The sequence below is a fragment of the Acanthopagrus latus genome, chromosome 22, assembly GCF_904848185.1.
Source record: "Acanthopagrus latus isolate v.2019 chromosome 22, fAcaLat1.1, whole genome shotgun sequence".
In the NCBI taxonomy this organism is placed as follows: Eukaryota; Metazoa; Chordata; class Actinopteri; order Spariformes; family Sparidae; genus Acanthopagrus; species Acanthopagrus latus.
The window spans coordinates 17,771,590-17,789,090 of NC_051060.1; the positions used below are offsets into that span (position 1 = coordinate 17,771,590).

The 17,501-nt window shown below is 44.8% G+C and overlaps 1 protein-coding gene across 1 annotated transcript in view; it reads left to right on the forward strand.

Annotated features, from left to right (window-relative positions):
- The first annotated feature begins 2,311 nt into the window (after nucleotides 1-2,311).
- Nucleotides 2,312-17,501, forward strand: part of xkr6b (XK, Kell blood group complex subunit-related family, member 6b) — a 55,714-nt gene continuing 40,524 nt past the window's right edge. The window contains exon 1 of the mRNA XM_037086564.1: nucleotides 2,312-2,880. Coding sequence (XP_036942459.1) covers nucleotides 2,312-2,880 — 569 coding nt within the window. The remainder of the gene's footprint in view (nucleotides 2,881-17,501) is intronic.

Here is a 17,501-nt window from a genome sequence, read left to right on the forward strand (position 1 = left end):
ACACATCCAGTTTATTGTTATAACAGTATTATTTAAACATACCATTAACTCAAATATCACATTCTTGACGCGGCTGCTTAGTGATGTGCCTTCTTTTGAGCCGGTTGTCTGCACTTCACGTGATTTTGTGCTCATACCGACATACTCTGATATAATTACAGTCGAAGCCATTTGAGTTAAAGAATTATTCAATGTACATTTTGGATTGGAATTCATGTGGGCGTTTGATGAGATGAATCTCTCGGTCTAAACTTTAAACATAACTCTGGCCTTGTAATGCAGTTGTGATTATGCAGAGGGCGCGTTGTGTGTCTAATGTGTGTATGGATGCTTGTGAGCATTTTTCACAGTGAGGACAAAAGAGACAGAAGTGATTTTTGGTTCGTTCCAGAAACCTGTGATGTTCTGAAGATAAATTAGAAGCTCATTTTACTCTGTTTGTGGGTTAAAAGGGCACTACGTAGTTTGGGAGAAGAAATTCAAAGTCAGGATTTAAATATTTACAATATCAATGAGGTAATAATACAAACTCAGAACTTTTTTCCATAAGTTAATAATCAAGCTGTTCTCAGAGGAAAATAAGTTCCCAGAACACTGTTTGAGGCTAGAAAGGTGGCAGGGTCCGCCACTTATAAACAAAGTAAAGCAGTGTGAAAATCTGTTGACCTTTAAGGTCAGTTTGTTTATTCAGTCATGAAATCAAAGAGAATCTGTCTATTCAGTTTGTTTGTCTTCTGATTGAAATTCCTTCCTCAGAACTACACAATGCCCCTTTGATAAAAGCATTTCTCGCACTTTTAGACCTAACAAACCTCATATTTACTCCCACATTTTGTACCGTTGGATTACTTATGCGTTTGAATAAGTTGCCTGCGTGTCTACAAACCAGCTCACCTTCAAATCGCCCCTCGAGGGTCAAATAAAATATTACAACCTTTACAAATCGAGGACATTTTGCCCTCTCCCCCACCTCTTCCAGGGGGCTTAAGGCTGCGTTTCAGGGTTAAAACCTCACCGAGGGGCTTCAGAGAGAAGTGCAGGAGAGAAAATTCAGCAGTGTTTCAGCACTGGACAGCTCCGATGAAACCCGGCAGTCCACAACAGGAGAGCAGAGCCGCCGGCAGCGGGGCTGAGGCGGACATGATCCAATCAATCTCACACTGGATCTGACCCCGCGTGGCAGCTCACTGGGCACAGTCTAATCACTGGGCTGCTCCTGAGCCTCGCGGCCGACTCACCAGCTCGTTTGCTCGCACATGTTTCCAGAGGGGAGAGCGTCAGTGTTCAGCGAACGCTTAACCCCTTGTTCACTGAGGGGGGGAGAAGACCCAACATGTCTCTTAGCAACCGCACCAGAGGCCTATAGATTCACCTATAGATAAATTCTGTCTCCACCCTGGAGGATTCAGTTTTGCCCTTTTGTCTTACAGGGTCCATTTCTAACTGTTGGCGTGGAAAGTACTCCTCTCCGATGAAAAATATTAATATCACAAGTGCGTTGAAGACAAGCAATGATGATAACAACCTAAAGGGACACTACAGAACACCTAAGGGTGTTTCCTCCTACACAAAGTGACCCCACACTGTGTCACTGGGGCTGAGTCAAACGTTGAAACAACAGGAAAGGCTGCCTTTGGTGGTGCTGGTGGTGGTGATGGTGGTGAGGCGTGTTGCCTTACATCATGCAGTCAGTCCACTCCTGCGTATCTGGGGGCTTCAAACAAGACACTAGATGGCAACAACCACGTTGAGAGGGAGAGACTGTGCGTGTGTTTGTGTGTGTGTGAAAGAGAGAGAGAGAGAGAGGGAGCGAGAGTGAGAGAAAGGAGGGGGTGAGAGAAAGGGAGAGCTGGGAAGGGGAGGAGGAGGAGGAGGAGGAGGGGGGAGAGATGAATTACGTCGGCGTGGGACAGTGGAGGGACGGTCTGCTCATGGCACTCAGTTTGCAGCTGGAGGAGAGCTGCAGAGAGGGGAAACAACTGAGCAGCGGGGAGCGAGATTAGCGCGCAGGTAGAAAATTGGTCCACCCCGGCTGGATGCATGAGTTCCGCGCTCAGTTTGCTTGAACTTGTAGATTAGGTCGTTGTTAGCAGGTGGGGACACGTCTGCAGCGGGAGGTGGGGGGAAAGCGAGACAAGATGTGCTGCGTCCGTGGCGCCACCGGTGCGCAATCCGGGGACCGAGCGAGCGACGGCGACGCGCTGACACCCCGCTTTTAGATGGCTCCAACATTTGGGGTGCAAAACAGGTGTCAGGGAAGTGTCGTCACGAACCCCGGAAGCCGGAGGAGGTGGAAACATCAGAGGGAAAGATGGCAGCGAAATCCGATGGTCGCGGGGTCGTCACCGGTTTCGCCCAGCTGCACAACCTGGACGAGGTGGTGGGGACGGGAGAGGACGACAATCGGGACGGCAGCTCATTCCACATCTGCCACTGCTGCAACACCTCGTCGTGCTACTGGGGCTGCCGGAGCGCCTGCCTGCATTACCTCCGGGGGAAGGGGAAGGGGAAGAGGGGAGATGCGGCGCGGCCACCGCAGGAGGAGCGCCTCTGGCTGGACTGCCTGTGGATCATCCTGGCAATGCTGGTCTTTTTCTGGGACGTGGGGACCGATTTGTGGCTGTCCATCGACTATTACCACAAGCAGGACTTCCTGTGGTCCGGCCTGACCCTGTTCTTCGTGTTGGTGCCCTCGGTACTGGTCCAGATCCTGAGCTTCAGGTGGTTTGTGCAGGATTTCACTGGGGGCGGACTGGGCTCCGTGGAGGGGCTGAGCAGTCGAAGAGCCACGGTCGGTCTGCAGAGAGACAGGTGCTGCCGCCTCTCTGTCTGGGTCTGGCAGACCATCATTCACATCTTTCAGTTGGGACAAGTGTGGAGGTAAGGCAACCTGAAAGTTTGGCTCAACAGAGATCGGTTAAAAGCTCTGAAAGCTCGGCGCGCCGCGCTCCTCTCCCGCTCTCCCGCTCACTTCAGCCTCCTAACCTCCTCCTGACTGTCACCTGGTATAACCCGTTGTTGTGTACATGACCGGGGTGAAAATCAGCACCGTGGTGATGCCATTACGCTCGCCCCACAGTCTCCACTCACATGCCCGCATTTGCATTTTCCAACACAGCTTCACGTTTTACGCAGTTTCCCCTCAGCGTGATCCGCCACACAAAACTGCACCGCTTTGTGATTGTTTCATCACAGTGCGCCATTGCGCTTGTGTGGGGAGGGAAAGAGTGGCTGGTTCCGTTCAAAGACGGACAGGTAGAAGCTGAGAGCTCCTGTGTGTGTGTGTGTGTGTGTATACGTTGTCTGAGCGTGTGCGTGCGTCTGTGTGCGTGTGTGAGTGTGTGTGTCAGGCGCGCCGCGCGCATCACAGTGCATCACACTACACATGGTCGCCTCGGTTCACCCTGTCTCTCCCCTCCCCGCGTCAAAATACTCCCCAACTCTGCAACCAGAGGCCAGACGAGCATCTGTTTTCACAAAAAAACTACATCTTCCCCCCACAGACATGATGTCATCGATTCCTCTGCGACGCTCGACATCTCTGGTCACCCAGTCCGGTTCTGTTTCCCCCCCACCGTTATTTTTTTGTAGTCGGTCGTGCAAATTGACGCGTCGTTAGGTCGGGGGGGCTCAGGGTGCACGTCTCCGCGCGTAATGTGTGACATGTAGCCGCTACAGTGCTGTAGTAGTAAAATGTGACACTGCTGCGCGCAGCTCGTCTACTCCGTTCAGGGCTGTTCGGTCGATGCTTGTGAGCAGCGAGTTGTTTTTGGTGCAGACAGACGCAGTGGCTGGCATTTAATGGGGAGGAAAAAAAAAACAGAGTAACGCATGACGGCTGCCCTGCCAGCGGCTGGGAAAAATGTAAAACAGCACACTGTGAGAGTGAGTGGAAGGGGTCACGTCATTTCATCCTCACTTTTTTTTTTCAGGTTTTCAGTTCGACGGTGTTTTGGTTGCTTTTTTGTTTGGTGTGTGTGTGTGTGTGTGTGTGTGTGTGCGCCAGAGCTCGACCACTGATTGTGTTACAGTATTTTGTGTTTGACAGCTGCCTCGGCTCCTCGTCTGACAAAATGGATTTTTCTTTTCTTTTTTTTTCTTCTAAAGCCAAGATTGTTGTTGTGGTTTAATGCATGAGAACATTTGTGCCAGGGGCTAAATTACTCACATGCTGAGGCTGAGAGTAAAATCCGAACTGAAACTCACTGACCTTTTTTTTTTTTTTTCTTTTTCAAAAGAAGCCAGAAGCATTACATGAGACACCTTCTCATCCAGCCACACACACAGACACAGTTTAGTCTGAAAACAAGCCTCGTTTTCTTTCCATGTGAGCTGAGAGAAGCATGTTCGCTCTCATGTCCGGGATCAATGTTGTGCCCCCCTGTCAAGATGGCTTTTCCCAGAATGAGACCATCCACTCTGCCTTCCTCATCAGACTCATTCTGAGCTGCACCTGAAGCCTGTTATATTGATTAGCTGCAGTTGCATTGGCTCAAGTTTATTTACTCTCCTGTGGTGCAATTGATTGTGCTGCTCATATCTGTCGTGGGGGAGAAGATGTGGTGCTCGGTCAGCGGAGTCACCGGCTGGTGCTGGTGGTTACGGTGGCTGGTAACTCAACCGTGGTGCCACCGGACGGGACGCACCAACAGAATCATGAGTCACATAACACGCAGCAAGCAAATTAAGATGTTTAGATGTCTCACGCTGTTCTCTTACATGCATAATGTATGCCAGAAACCACAGATATGTTGAAACTACACATTTCTTTATGTGGCATCCCTACGTTCTTTGGGGGTTCAGGTTCCTGTTTTATATTGTATCAATGCTGTGATTTGGTCCGGGTAGGTGAAAACACAGAACTGCAGAGCTTGATAAAAGATGACGTCTTGTCTTCTGTGGTTTCTGTCACCACAGACGCGGCTTGTCTTGTTAATAATATCCAGTGGTTGAAGCCGTGGAAAAAGGTTGAAACGCCATCTCGAACAGTGGTCTGTTGCCTGGCTGCCACCCAGTCGTGAGAATAAATGTTAGCTAAGTGCCTTTCTGCCAAACTGCAGATAAGTTCAACCGCGACTTTAAATGTGTTTAGAATGCCGTGCAAACAAAAAAACACTTGCTTACGTTGAGGAAATGATCATGGGTTGGCTTAAAATACCTGTTTTGTTTTGGTGTCCTTAAGAATATCCTCTGGTGTGACTTGAACTGTGGTCTGTGGTTTGGCAGCCATGTTTGCTGTAATAATGCCATCACCCCCTGATGTGAGAGTCAGCTAATAGGCATATAACTTGAACGTGATGTGACACGTTTGCTGCCAATGTCCACCATGGACGTATCCGTGGAAGTCCATATATGTTAAGTGCTACGCTGCAGTAGCCGTCTCGTCCAGCTGTCAGAACACCTCCATCCTGTCCACCATCTGAAATCTTGATGTATCAGCTGTGACACGCACATATTTGATTGTATCTGTGGTTAGCAGAAATGTACAATTCCTACTTTTTATTCTCGCGACTGGACTTAAGTATTACCAAGAATACATTATTGTTCACATTGTGTGTCTGTCTCGTAGACGCTAATGACAAATCAACAAAAATGTCAAACTATTCCTTTAAAAGAATTGTTCAACAAATACCTGCTTGTTGTGCTTTGACTCATGTCTGGTCTGTGTTGTGGAAAAGTCATCGTTAGGTTTGGGCAATGTCTTCCAGACTGGCATATGACAATAACCGCAGTCAAACATAGAGATGGACAACGATATCATTGTATATTTTACGAAATTAAAGGGCTCAGTGGTAGATGATGGTCAGCCATCAGCGATGGACAGTGGCAACGTCTATCAGCCCGACCATGTTCATCACAATTTCTGTCCAACCAACAGTCCAAAACCCAAAGTCTCTTCATTTACTCTCATGAATGACAAAGAAAAGCAGCAAATCCTTTGATTTGAGGAGCTGGAACTCTCTGCCTACGATGATATGGGTCTTAAGGCACATTAGGACAAACGAAGCACAGTACAGTGAGTGGACCAACTTTAGTTTTTACCGCTGGCTTCAGATTTACGGGTACAGTCGAACCCAAGATGAACCAGACTGAACTCACTAAGGTAGAAAAACAAGTGTTTCTGAAACTTGCTTATAAGCATCTCAAGTAAACATAATGTGTTGGTGTGTGTGTTGTGACAGCACGAAGCCTTGGGCGAGGGATCATTGTCAGGCCACTGTCTCCCTTCGGACATGATCCGCCCGGCTGCTGGTTCGGGGGTTGAGGGTCAAAAGCTGCTCTTGTCAGCTTAGTGCGAGTTCACAGCCTCAGACCCACAGGGCCTACACTTGATATGGAGATTATTAGCCATTGTGAGAGGCCAGACTGCCAATAGGTAGCATATGTTGCTATTTTACATTGTATTATGGGGCGTGAACACTGCTGACATCTACCTTTATTAGGTTTTAATTCCATTCCATATGGTGCCATGAATTGTTAGTATCTTGTCGTCATGAGGGGGAATAAATAATCAGTTTCAATGGCTGGATTTCAACACAACACGGCCATACCTAACAAGATGCTACAGTATCAGTTTGTGAAATGTTTTGCCTCCGTTAACATGGGAAAACAAGATGAAACGCTGACAGGAGTCAAAAACACTGCCTCATCATGTCTCATTACTCAATCCTGTTTTCAATTCTACATTCAATTAGCCGCTTTCCCTCTGTGCACCTGAGGACCGGGCTGACGACAGAGTCGCCAGGCTTGTTTTGCAGTTATCCCCTTGTTAATTGTCAGACCGAGCGGGAGGAGGATTCCTCTCCCATCTGTAATCCCAGCGATGTCACCGGCTCTCCGCAGCTCTTTCATGTCCTCCTCCCTGCGAATCGCCGGCACTGCTGACGGCGTCCCCTTAAGCTTTAGAGATTCCGCTCACATACGCTCGGGCGGGCAGTGGATCACACATACACCGAGGTCTCCTGGCAGCACGATGGACAGCTTAATCAGTGTAAACCCAAATTAGCGTCTGAGTGGAAACGAACTGCATCCATCTCTTTTCTCCCTCCCGCCTCCCAACCCCCGAGGAAATCCGCATAGAAAGTTTTGGAAGCTCTTTGTTGTTGGGAAATCCCAGCAGAATTGGGTGTGGTGCTTTTCCTCTTCTTCCTTTTTAGTTTGAGGTGAAAAACATTGCGTAACAGTCAGCTCCTCACCAGCTGAGACCAACCTAAATACAGTCAGTAACTCAATATTTCAACATTTTTCAGAGGGCACCCCACTAATATTATGCAGTTCATTTCATAACAGGGAGCGCTACACCTGGAAAACAGCTGTGTAATGTCTTCTGTGGTTCTGGACGGGCTTTTGGTTAAAAAAAAAATAAAAATAGCCTGGTGACGTCATCAGGGTCATTTTCACTTTCAACAGAAGGTAGGCATTACAAACTATAAGTGTGGAGTTTGAAAGAAGTTTACAAAAAGGAGACGAGGAGGGTCTGATGAAGGCTGTGGTTGAAATGGATTATGAAAATGCATCATGGGAAATGTAGGATATCAGCTTTCTAGAAGCCTGACCCACACCTGAGACAAGGGATGGGTAAAATAATAATACAGTGTTATATGGATATGAGACTATATTTTATCTTAGATTCTGGATATTGTCATAGTGTGATATACCGCATACAGCTGGTGCCCCGCCCCTAACCCTTCAAACATCCCGAATCCGCCACTGGGCTCAGGGTTCAAATCTGACCTCTGGCCCTTCGCTACATGGCATTTCCGCGCTCTCTTATCGTGTCTCCTGTCTATCTTCGCATTTAGTATCAGAAATAAAGCCATGAATAAAACCCTGCCAGAGACTAAACGTAAGGATAGCTCGGCCTCTGACGCTTTTAATTGATTGATCTATCTCTTATGAGTCTCCAATCTTTACAAAAATGAAATACTAAATCGCTGCAGTGCCCCTTTAAACACTTGTACATTCTCAAAATGTCCACTAGTGAATGTAATCCCTATCACACAGAGCTTTGTCTATCAAACCGTCTAGCTCCATTTCAACTGGAATATCTAGAACCAGAATCAGACGTCTTTTGACTATGTTGCAGTATGACTGGATTATAGATTATGTATGGATGATAGTCCACTTTTGCAGGGGATCTGGGTGTGGTGGTCAGTACATTTTAGCTGACACACTAGAAAGATTTGAATACTGAACAGACTCCGGAGCTGTCCCTCCTGAAAAAAAAAAAAAGAGCTCCTTGTGGGAGCTGTCCAGTGCTGAAATCCAGACTTTTAATGCATCATGCAGCCTTGCAACAGATCAAGCACACTGAAAAGGGTTTTGGACTGTTGGTTGGACAAAACTTGAAGACGTCACTTTGGGAAATTGCAATTAGCATTTTTCACCATTATTCAACGTTATACGAACTAAACCATTAATTGTGAAATACGGCAGATGAATCCATACTGAAAGTAATCGTCGGGTTGCAGCTCTGCTGTGTGTTTGAGAGTGCGTATTGATTTATGCCGTCTCATCGGGTGTCATACAGTCTCCAAGACAAATACACCACTGTTTTTGCGCAGCATCCAATAACCACAGTGGAGATAAGATACATGCCAGGTTTTAATATACCGAGGTTTTAATATCATATTCAGTGCACATTTGGACTCCTGCTGTGTGTGGTTAAAGCTGGAGGAGGCTTCGTACTTACATCACACTTGGTTTCTTGTATTTGTATTAAACAGCGCTGAAATGTTGACTTTGTAAGATTGAGTTTGCATCCTACTAGGTTACATTAAAATAAAGAGGGCATTAGGGGTTACAAAGACGGATCTGTGTTAATGTTACACTGAGCGTGTGGGTTGTATTGCTGTGTGTTTGACTGTGTATAAAAACTTAATTTATTCTAGTTCAGTCTTCCATATGTGTCGGGGTCAAAAGAGAGCAAAGTCAGATTTAGAAATATGCTGGTGGATATTTTTGTATTTTCATCACGGCTATCAACGAACACTCCAGTCCAGTTCTGCCGCATCCAAAGAAAGTGGGAACACACAGACACACACAGACACTCGCCATTGTACAAAATGTTTCAACACCACAAATCTGATGGTCGGATTACACTTTAATCCAGAACAAGAGTGGGCTCACCACCGAGCAACACGCAGGAATCGCCTCATGGTTGACATCTGCCTGTGTTTCCGAGCCTGGTAAATATTAATACAGACTGGGAAGGAGTCGACAAAAGCCTCTCTTGGCTGGCCGGGCTGCTTGTAGTTGCCAAAAAAGGGTTTGTACACGCGGCGAAGCGAGACATTGAGATGATACAATGCAACCAGCTGCCCTGTCAGGGGAGAAAACATGGCTAAGGGGGCGAAAGAGTGCGAAGATGAAGGCTCGGATAAATTGGTTACATTCCATATAATTATGTATTGAGAGTCTGAAATGGCGAAAGACGGGAACATCTTGTTCTCGCCGCAGTGGAGGCTCTGGAGTATTTTTTGGAGTGAAGGAAGCGACAGATAGACGACTGGGTTGGCTATTTATTCAGTTTTGCTGGCAGCATAAGTAAGTCTGGGAATCTCCTTAAAAAAAAAAAAAAATCAAATTGTTTTCCATTCTTGTAAAGGCATGGGGAAAAAGTATTGAGTTTTGATGTTCATTTTATAACAAATACTGTAAAACAACACAAGCCCGACCCAAAAATATTCAATTCTGCAGAGAGCAGGAGAAGAAAAGAGCACACAGGCACAGACGGAGAGCACTTATCTTTATTAGAGTACACATCTGACTGTGTTGTGTGTTATTTACAGACAGCACATTAAACTTCCATTGCTGCTCTGGAACATATCAGTGCAACGCTGCTCATTTTCTCATTAGCGCTGATAACAGGGGACAAACCTTTAAAGCCAGCGCTCCGAGAAAACCCCCAATTATGTGACAGAGGAGCCTATCAGGATGCGAGAAAAGCCGGCTTTCATGAGAACCTATCACAGCCGGGGGTAAAGAGGGAGAAAGCCTGAAATGATACAGGAATGTGCACTTCAGTTTCTCAAAGAGCCGGAGGAATAGAGCAGGATATGAAAAAAAAAAAAAGAAAAAAAAAGAAATTTCCCTTTTGCTTCAATGTCATCAGGATTTGAGTTCAAGCAGAGTTACTGAATTAGGGAGTGTTGCTGGAACATTTTCTGATTTAGCGCGCGGCATTTGAATGAATCCAAAAGTTTCACATCTTTAAAAAAAAAAGCTACCAGTGTAATGAATGAACACAATAAACAACACTTTTACTTTAGTTTTCCTTAATAGAAAGAAAATGACACGCGTACACCTTCCACTTTTATACTGAGACAAGCTTGATTGTCTTCATTCAGACTGACGAAACAAAAAAGTAATCAACACATTCTTGGTTTGTTATTTTCTCACTAATTTTTCTGTCACTGCTGGTCAAGTCAAAATACATCCTTAACTCAAGAGTAAGATGTGAAAATATTCTGACACTATACGCAGTCCTCATTCATTGCTGGTGTCTGACTCTTCCATCTTTCTTCTGGCCCTGCCTGCTGTGTCTTGTCGTCTCTTAAATCAAAGTCTTGGCCAAAGCTGCTGTAAATCGCCTCCTTACTGTATCCCCTGTTGTCAAACTGACCTCAGTCGGTCTTGGATCTGTGCTCATTCCAAGTTTGGTCACATCCAGTTGAGTTGGGGGCTCATTACCTGTGGTGACTAGACCAATTCTTGGGCTACTGGCTCCATGGCTAACTGAGCCATGAGCTAATTAGCTAGCAGTAGCTAGCAGAGAGGTTGGTTGGTTACTCTGGTGATATCTTCTCCGCTGTGTTTTTTGGAGATACCTTTGGAGTTTTAATAGAATATTACTGCTCATCTTCCCTCCACATGTAAGCCTTAAAACCCTAAATGAAAGAGTGGTTATATTAGCTCGTCACCCCTTTCCACAGGCGTTGACACCCGCTGTTACCACAGAGAGCTCTTAAGTTCAGGGCAGGCCGAATGAATGGAAATAAAGAGCCTGTGATGATGCTTGATTTAACCGCCTCGGGCCTGCCTCCTGAGCAAAACAATATTCTGTAGCAGAAGCCTGAAGGCCCTGTCGTTACATCCTCCTTCATAACACTGGTCAACAGACAGAGGCAGGCTGGAGCTCATGAAGGAATATTAAGCACAAGGGCAGATGGGTTCCCAGACCAGAGATTTGTATGGAGATCACATACATATCTGTGCACACACATACACAAACCTCACCCCAGGGGAGTCGAGAGTAGCTCCTTTTTCATATACCTCCTTACATGCGGTCTCACGTCGCAGCCCGTTGCTCACGGATACACAGAAAAAAAAAACGCACACACCACGGCTGTTACACATTTCCATGTCCTGTTTCTTGAGGCACTTAGATCAGAGAGAGGTGCTGCAGCCAGTGGACGACGAACTCCTCCCACCCTCCCCCGGCTCTCTCTCTCTCTCTTTTTTTTTTTTTTCCAAAAAAGTCATCTCCTGCACACTTCCCCTCAGAGCACAGAGATTAAACTATTAAAAACACATCAGAGAGCCACACCAGTGCACTGCACCAGGTAACATGTTTATATATTATTATGAAAAACATGGACACCAGTGTGTTTTGATTCAATCCCACAAACACAAGAGCACTAAGTATGTATTAATCTGCAGAAGAAATTAGTTCTAAATCACTGATGGAAGTGCTGTCCTTCAGTACAGTTTAGATTTTTTAGTTATTTTCTGCTACTCTATTCTTCCACTATGTGACATTTTGGAGGCAGATATTGTACTTTTTACTCCACTACTTCAGTTACTAGTCACTTTGCAGATTGCATACTGCATCAGAGGCAATCAGGATGACAAAACACTGATTCCCATAACCAGAAAAATGCTGAATATCCGATCCAGTAATCAGTCAACCATAGCAGGTAAACATATTATAGTATATTTTGATAGTTAAAAGTGCCATTTTATGCCCCTCCCTCCTGAATCTCCAGTCTTCCCTGATTGGTCAGCTCACACACACCTGAACAAGCACTACTAACAGCAACATAGCAGCTGCGCTAACTCAATTCTAACATGCCAAACTAACCAGTAGGCATCAAATGTTACAAATATATGACGTGATGACATAATATGATGTCACAAAGTTACATAAATAAAGGCGGGAATACTGACGTTTCAGGAGCAGTGTTGTCTGTGAGAGGAGCATCCGTTGGTGTGGATCTTTTCAACTTTCAAGACCTTTAACATAACACAACACATAACACAATAATTTAAACATGGAAGGAAATGACGCAACTGAAAAAGATTCTCCTTTAAGGACATTTTAAATCAGACTTTTACTTAAGTACTATTTGTCTGTGTGACATTCCCATATATATATATATATATATATATATATATATATATATATATATATATATATATATATATATATATATATATATATATATACATATATATATATATATATATATATATATATATATATATATATATATAATATCTCAGTCTTCATCGGGATACAGTGGGTTTGAAGCTGAGTGCACATATCGGGTAGGCAGCTCAGAAAGTATTATTGGGTTCAACTATCTCATTATTCATTATTCTCAATATTGGAGCCTCGTAATTTAAATTTGTCTCATTCCAGATCCAGGGTATTTTTTTCAATTTGCTCTCGTGTATGTTAACATGTTTACACTCTTCATTTGTGCTCGCTACATTTGTAGCTCGCACGCTTGTGGAACTTGGCTCATGACGATGGAGGATTTATTGACTCTGAAGTCTGCTGTTTGTGCAATGTGGTGTGTGCCTCGTTCTGTTTGGCAATTATATTGGCTGCGCCGGTTCAATTCTCAATCCTCCCCGCAGCTGTCTGTTATCTCCATTCTCCTCTAAACAAAAAAAAAAATCTAAATCTGCCCCCACTGCAACTTTTCGTGCAGACTGCGGTGCATGTCGCGTGATATATGTTTTTGCACATTAGAGAATCATTACCTGGGCCCAGAGACTATCCAGTGTGAGTTGAGATGCTCACCTGAAAGTTATTCTCAATATTTGTGCTTTCTACTGAAATAGGTGAGGCTTCCATTCCCAGATGTACTATTTGAGATCATCATGTGTTCTCCCTGCACACTGTTTCTATCCATTAGTGCTCCTCACACTCTAAAGCCACCACATTACCATCTGTCCTCCCTGCAAAGTTAGCATATGTTTTTATTTTTATCCCTCCCTATCACTTATACCAATTAATGTACTTAGGCTGCTCATAGAGCCTTTTATCCCCCCTTCATCCATCCTGGGAGGAGATGCCACACTGTGCGTTCCTCTGCGCTGTCTTATCCTCCTTATTTGCTATAGTTAGAAGGATGAGGCTTTCTACACCGCGTCCCTTACGACTAGTTAAAGTCATCATACTTCCTCCCTCTCCTCCGTCTTTCTCTCTACGTCTGGGCCTCTCTTTCCTGTGTTGCCTTTCACATAAAGCTGCACTTGACCTCCATTTCTGTCAAGGAAACTGGAGCATCTGGCTCCTGCCCCATTACAACTCAGCACCTCCTCCCTCCCCTTATCCCTGCCATGCCACCCGTCTTTTACTCCCTACAGAGCCCATTTTCAGATCTCCCACATCCCGCCGTCCCCCTCGCTTTCGCTCCCTCTTTCTGACAAAAACGTCTCATTTCTGCAGGAAAGTGTTACACCTCGGCTCACGAGCCAACCTGTGGCTTTAATGGCCCTCCTCTCACTCCGCACGCCATTTCTTTGGAATCGCAGCTTCTCACAGGCACTTATTTATGCTGTGTTGAAAAGACTCCACACAATAACGCGAATCAATACAAAACGCTTGGAAAAGGGAGAGGCTTCAACCAACATTCCAACGGTCTTTAAAGGTGCATTAAATAATATTTTACCGCTGAATCAAATTACTCCCTTCCATTGTGAGAGGGCTGCCAATACTTCAGATTCCACTGAGATTCGACACCCCACAACACAGCGCTGTGCAGGCTTCAGCCACTTTTCAGCTCCAGTCAAAACAATGTTCACATGCAGCTGTGAGATGCTGCACTAAGCCCAGGAGATCATATAAGCTGGTTGCTCACAACCTGCCCAGTGTGAAGTGGAAGAAAACAAGTGGCAGGGGAAGAAAGTCAAAGCCAAAAAAGAGCCAGATATTTTCCTCGTGAGCTGGATGCCCAACACCAAGGATAAAAACTACTGGGCTTATTCTTAATAAAAATAATATGTAACCATTATTTTTATAGATTCTATATAAATACATACAAAGTGCTTTGCAGGCAAAATAAAGAAGACAATAAAATGAAAGATGAATGCAAACGAAGCTGCACAATGCACCGTGGAGCCTGAGCGGGCCAGGGTTTAAACAGGGTGTTTGGAATCCGACAGATTAGGATAAATCCCGGCCGGCAGTGTGCGCTAGTTTGTGGGTCCGATGCCAGCGAGGGACTTTGGTCCTTCAAGAAGTGACGTGACTGTTTGCATCCTCCTCCAACCAGTTGTGAGTTTATGAGCATTGGTCACTGGTCGTTTCAATTCATTGGAGGGACGTGTCGTGATGAATGGCCTTCATTTGTATAAAACACGATGAAGGCCAACACCAATACACGTTTGACACAACATCGTATTCAAACGTGTATTGGTGTTGCGTCGTGCTGCTGTTAAGGCGCAAACTGCAGATAGGAAGTGATTCATGGTACATAGCGATATAGGATGTAGTGATACTCAAAGATCCTTAGTGCTACGTAAAAGGCACTATCACAAATTTTTTACCTGGCTATGGTTTGTGTCTTTGACCTCTGCCCAAACCTTCGTCTGTTGTCGGGAGAAGCAAAGCCGGTTAACACTTGTAAGGGCAACTTGCAACTTTTATAGTAACATTTGAGGCTACTATAATGCTGTTTCCTTACTTTGTAATGTTACAGTTACTGTTTTGTCTTTCCTTTGCCGGAGTATGGACCCCTGTAACTAAACAACAATACTTTGCAACAATAACTAACAAACCCTCTTTCTCATCCTAATCCTCTCCTTCTCATCGGAATTTAAAGAGTCATCAGAATCACGTGACTGCAGACAACCTTTTAATGTGTAATTCACAACACACTGTAAACTGTGCGGTAACTGTGAGAAGATGTAATAATACTGCACGTTAATTCATTTGTGAGCAACTGTAAATCTTTTCCAAAAAAAAAACAAAGGTGTATAAACAATGTGAGTGGATTCTTTACAACATAGTGTTAGATCATTCAAACAGCTACTGTGAAATACAGTTTTACTTTAAACCCTGTTAAAAAAGACAAACACATACACACACGCACACACATGCACACACACTTCCCAGCCCTTTTTGATGCTGTCTGTGTTTTATTCATATCTGGGCTGTGTCTTGGAAGCTGCATCAGCACTGCTCAGAGAGGACCACCATTGTTTGAGTCTAATCATGGTCGACGCTCCGGGCGTCAGTTTGATAAACAGACAATCTCTGCTTATAAATAATTGAACAGCCCCGTTAGTTCTCTCGCTCTCACGGTGTCACACTCGCAGGGTTTTCGCAGTCGCCTCTCTTCTCCGTCTCATATTTGCATGGTGATACCCTGCTTAGTGAGCTGTTACACTCGCTGAGAAATGAGCCTATACGAAGATACTGCGTGCAAAGTGGAAACGGCACACTCCCTTCACAAAATCGCGGCTGTTGTGCGGAGCGTGCGTGCTGTCTCAGCTCACTTAGAGGGCTGTCACTATGCTGATATTGGGATGAAGAAGAAATGACGATGGCGAAATAGCGCAAACAGCGCGGCGGTGAGAGAACAGCATCAAATAACTGCTGTGGTTTGTATTTTACATGCAGAACAACTAAGTACGGTAATTCTTAAAGGGACAGTTTGACGTGTTGGGAAATACGCTTATTTGCCTTTTTGCAGCGAGTTAGAGAAAACCAACACTTCCTCATACCTGGACAGCCAAATAGGTTGAATGCCAGTGACTTCTAATATGACTTATATCACCGTTCCCAAAACAACATGAGCAGAGGCAGGCATACCTTTCCTCATATGCTTGCAGTTTGGTTAGCCTTAGACAAGACAGCTTCATGTGAAATCATTGAGATTTGGGTTTAAAATCACTACATCCTCGTGTTACTTCAGTCACAAACCTACCTACGTAACGTACTGAACTTCAGTTGTGTATTGTCGATGCAAATTAACTATGTTGTTTCACTTTCACATTGGCCCCAAACAGCGTTCTCTTGACCGAAAACTCCTGTGCTTGTTTGACTCGAACATCCCTCCCCGACCCCCTCTTTATGTGGACTTGCTCTTTATACTACCTCACCTGAGTTCCTCCTTTGCTGCCATGATACCAACTATAGCCACTAGAGATCACTGCCGAGAGAGCTTTTGTTGTTTTTTAGCTCTTTCTTAAGCTATAACTGGAGCCAGGCAACCTGTTTACTCCATCCTTCAGTCTGAGCTAACTGTGCCTTGGCCTGAGCTTCATATTCAACAGACAGATCTGACAGTGGTTTTGATCATATTTAAGTCTTAGTGAGAAATGTGAATAAGCATAGTCATGAGTCAAGATTAATTTATCAATGTGCAATACAAGGCTGTATAATGAAAGTTCTGTCTGTTCTTCCCTATGCTAAACAAAATAGAATAATACAGAATAATTTATAAAAGATAATCCAGTCAGAAAAATTAAGTATTCATAGTTATATTTTGCAATATATATAAATCATCAGCATCCAGAAACTTGGTTTTCGAATCAAATCAAAAGATCCAGTCTGTCCCACATAATGTTAGGTGCCTCGTCATATTTAGGACAGCCCATATTCAGGCCTCCTGTTCAGCAATCCACTACTGTCCTCGGCGTGTCCTTCCACTTTTCCTCCTGATGTTTGTGGCTGGGTGGCTGTTTCCTTGGCGAGCCAGGAGAGCTAAATTGGGTTCCTGAGGAGGACCTGAGAGCACGACAGCAGAGAGGTCATCAGCTCAGGAGTCCAACAGTGATCAGTTAGATGTCACACATCGCCACCTCTTCAGGCCCGACAGGAAATAGGTTCACGCCAAGTGTGCTTCAGACACTGGAACTCAGACCTATTTCCTTTGCTTATTTTTTTTCTTCCTCTTCTCTGAATCTTCTCGTGCCTCTAATCCTCCTGTCTGTCTTTTTGTATTCGCTCTCTTCCCTTCCCTTTTATTTCCCACTTCTCCTCCCTCTTTGCCTCCATCACTCTTTTTTTTCCTCTGCTTTTATCTCTTGCTTTGTTTCCACTGCACCCTCACTGCCTCTCTGTTTGCCCTCACAGTGAATACATATCAACAACAGCCTGCATGCTTCAGGCCCTGCAGGGTTATTAAAGTACACTTTGGTCAGTATGCTTGTGTGTTCAGGCGAAAGCAACAGGAGCTCACTGATGTCACTCTTATGTCGCTGCTCCTTATATACTGTACATAAACCACCTGCCTCTTACTCATACGTGTAAATGCAAATGT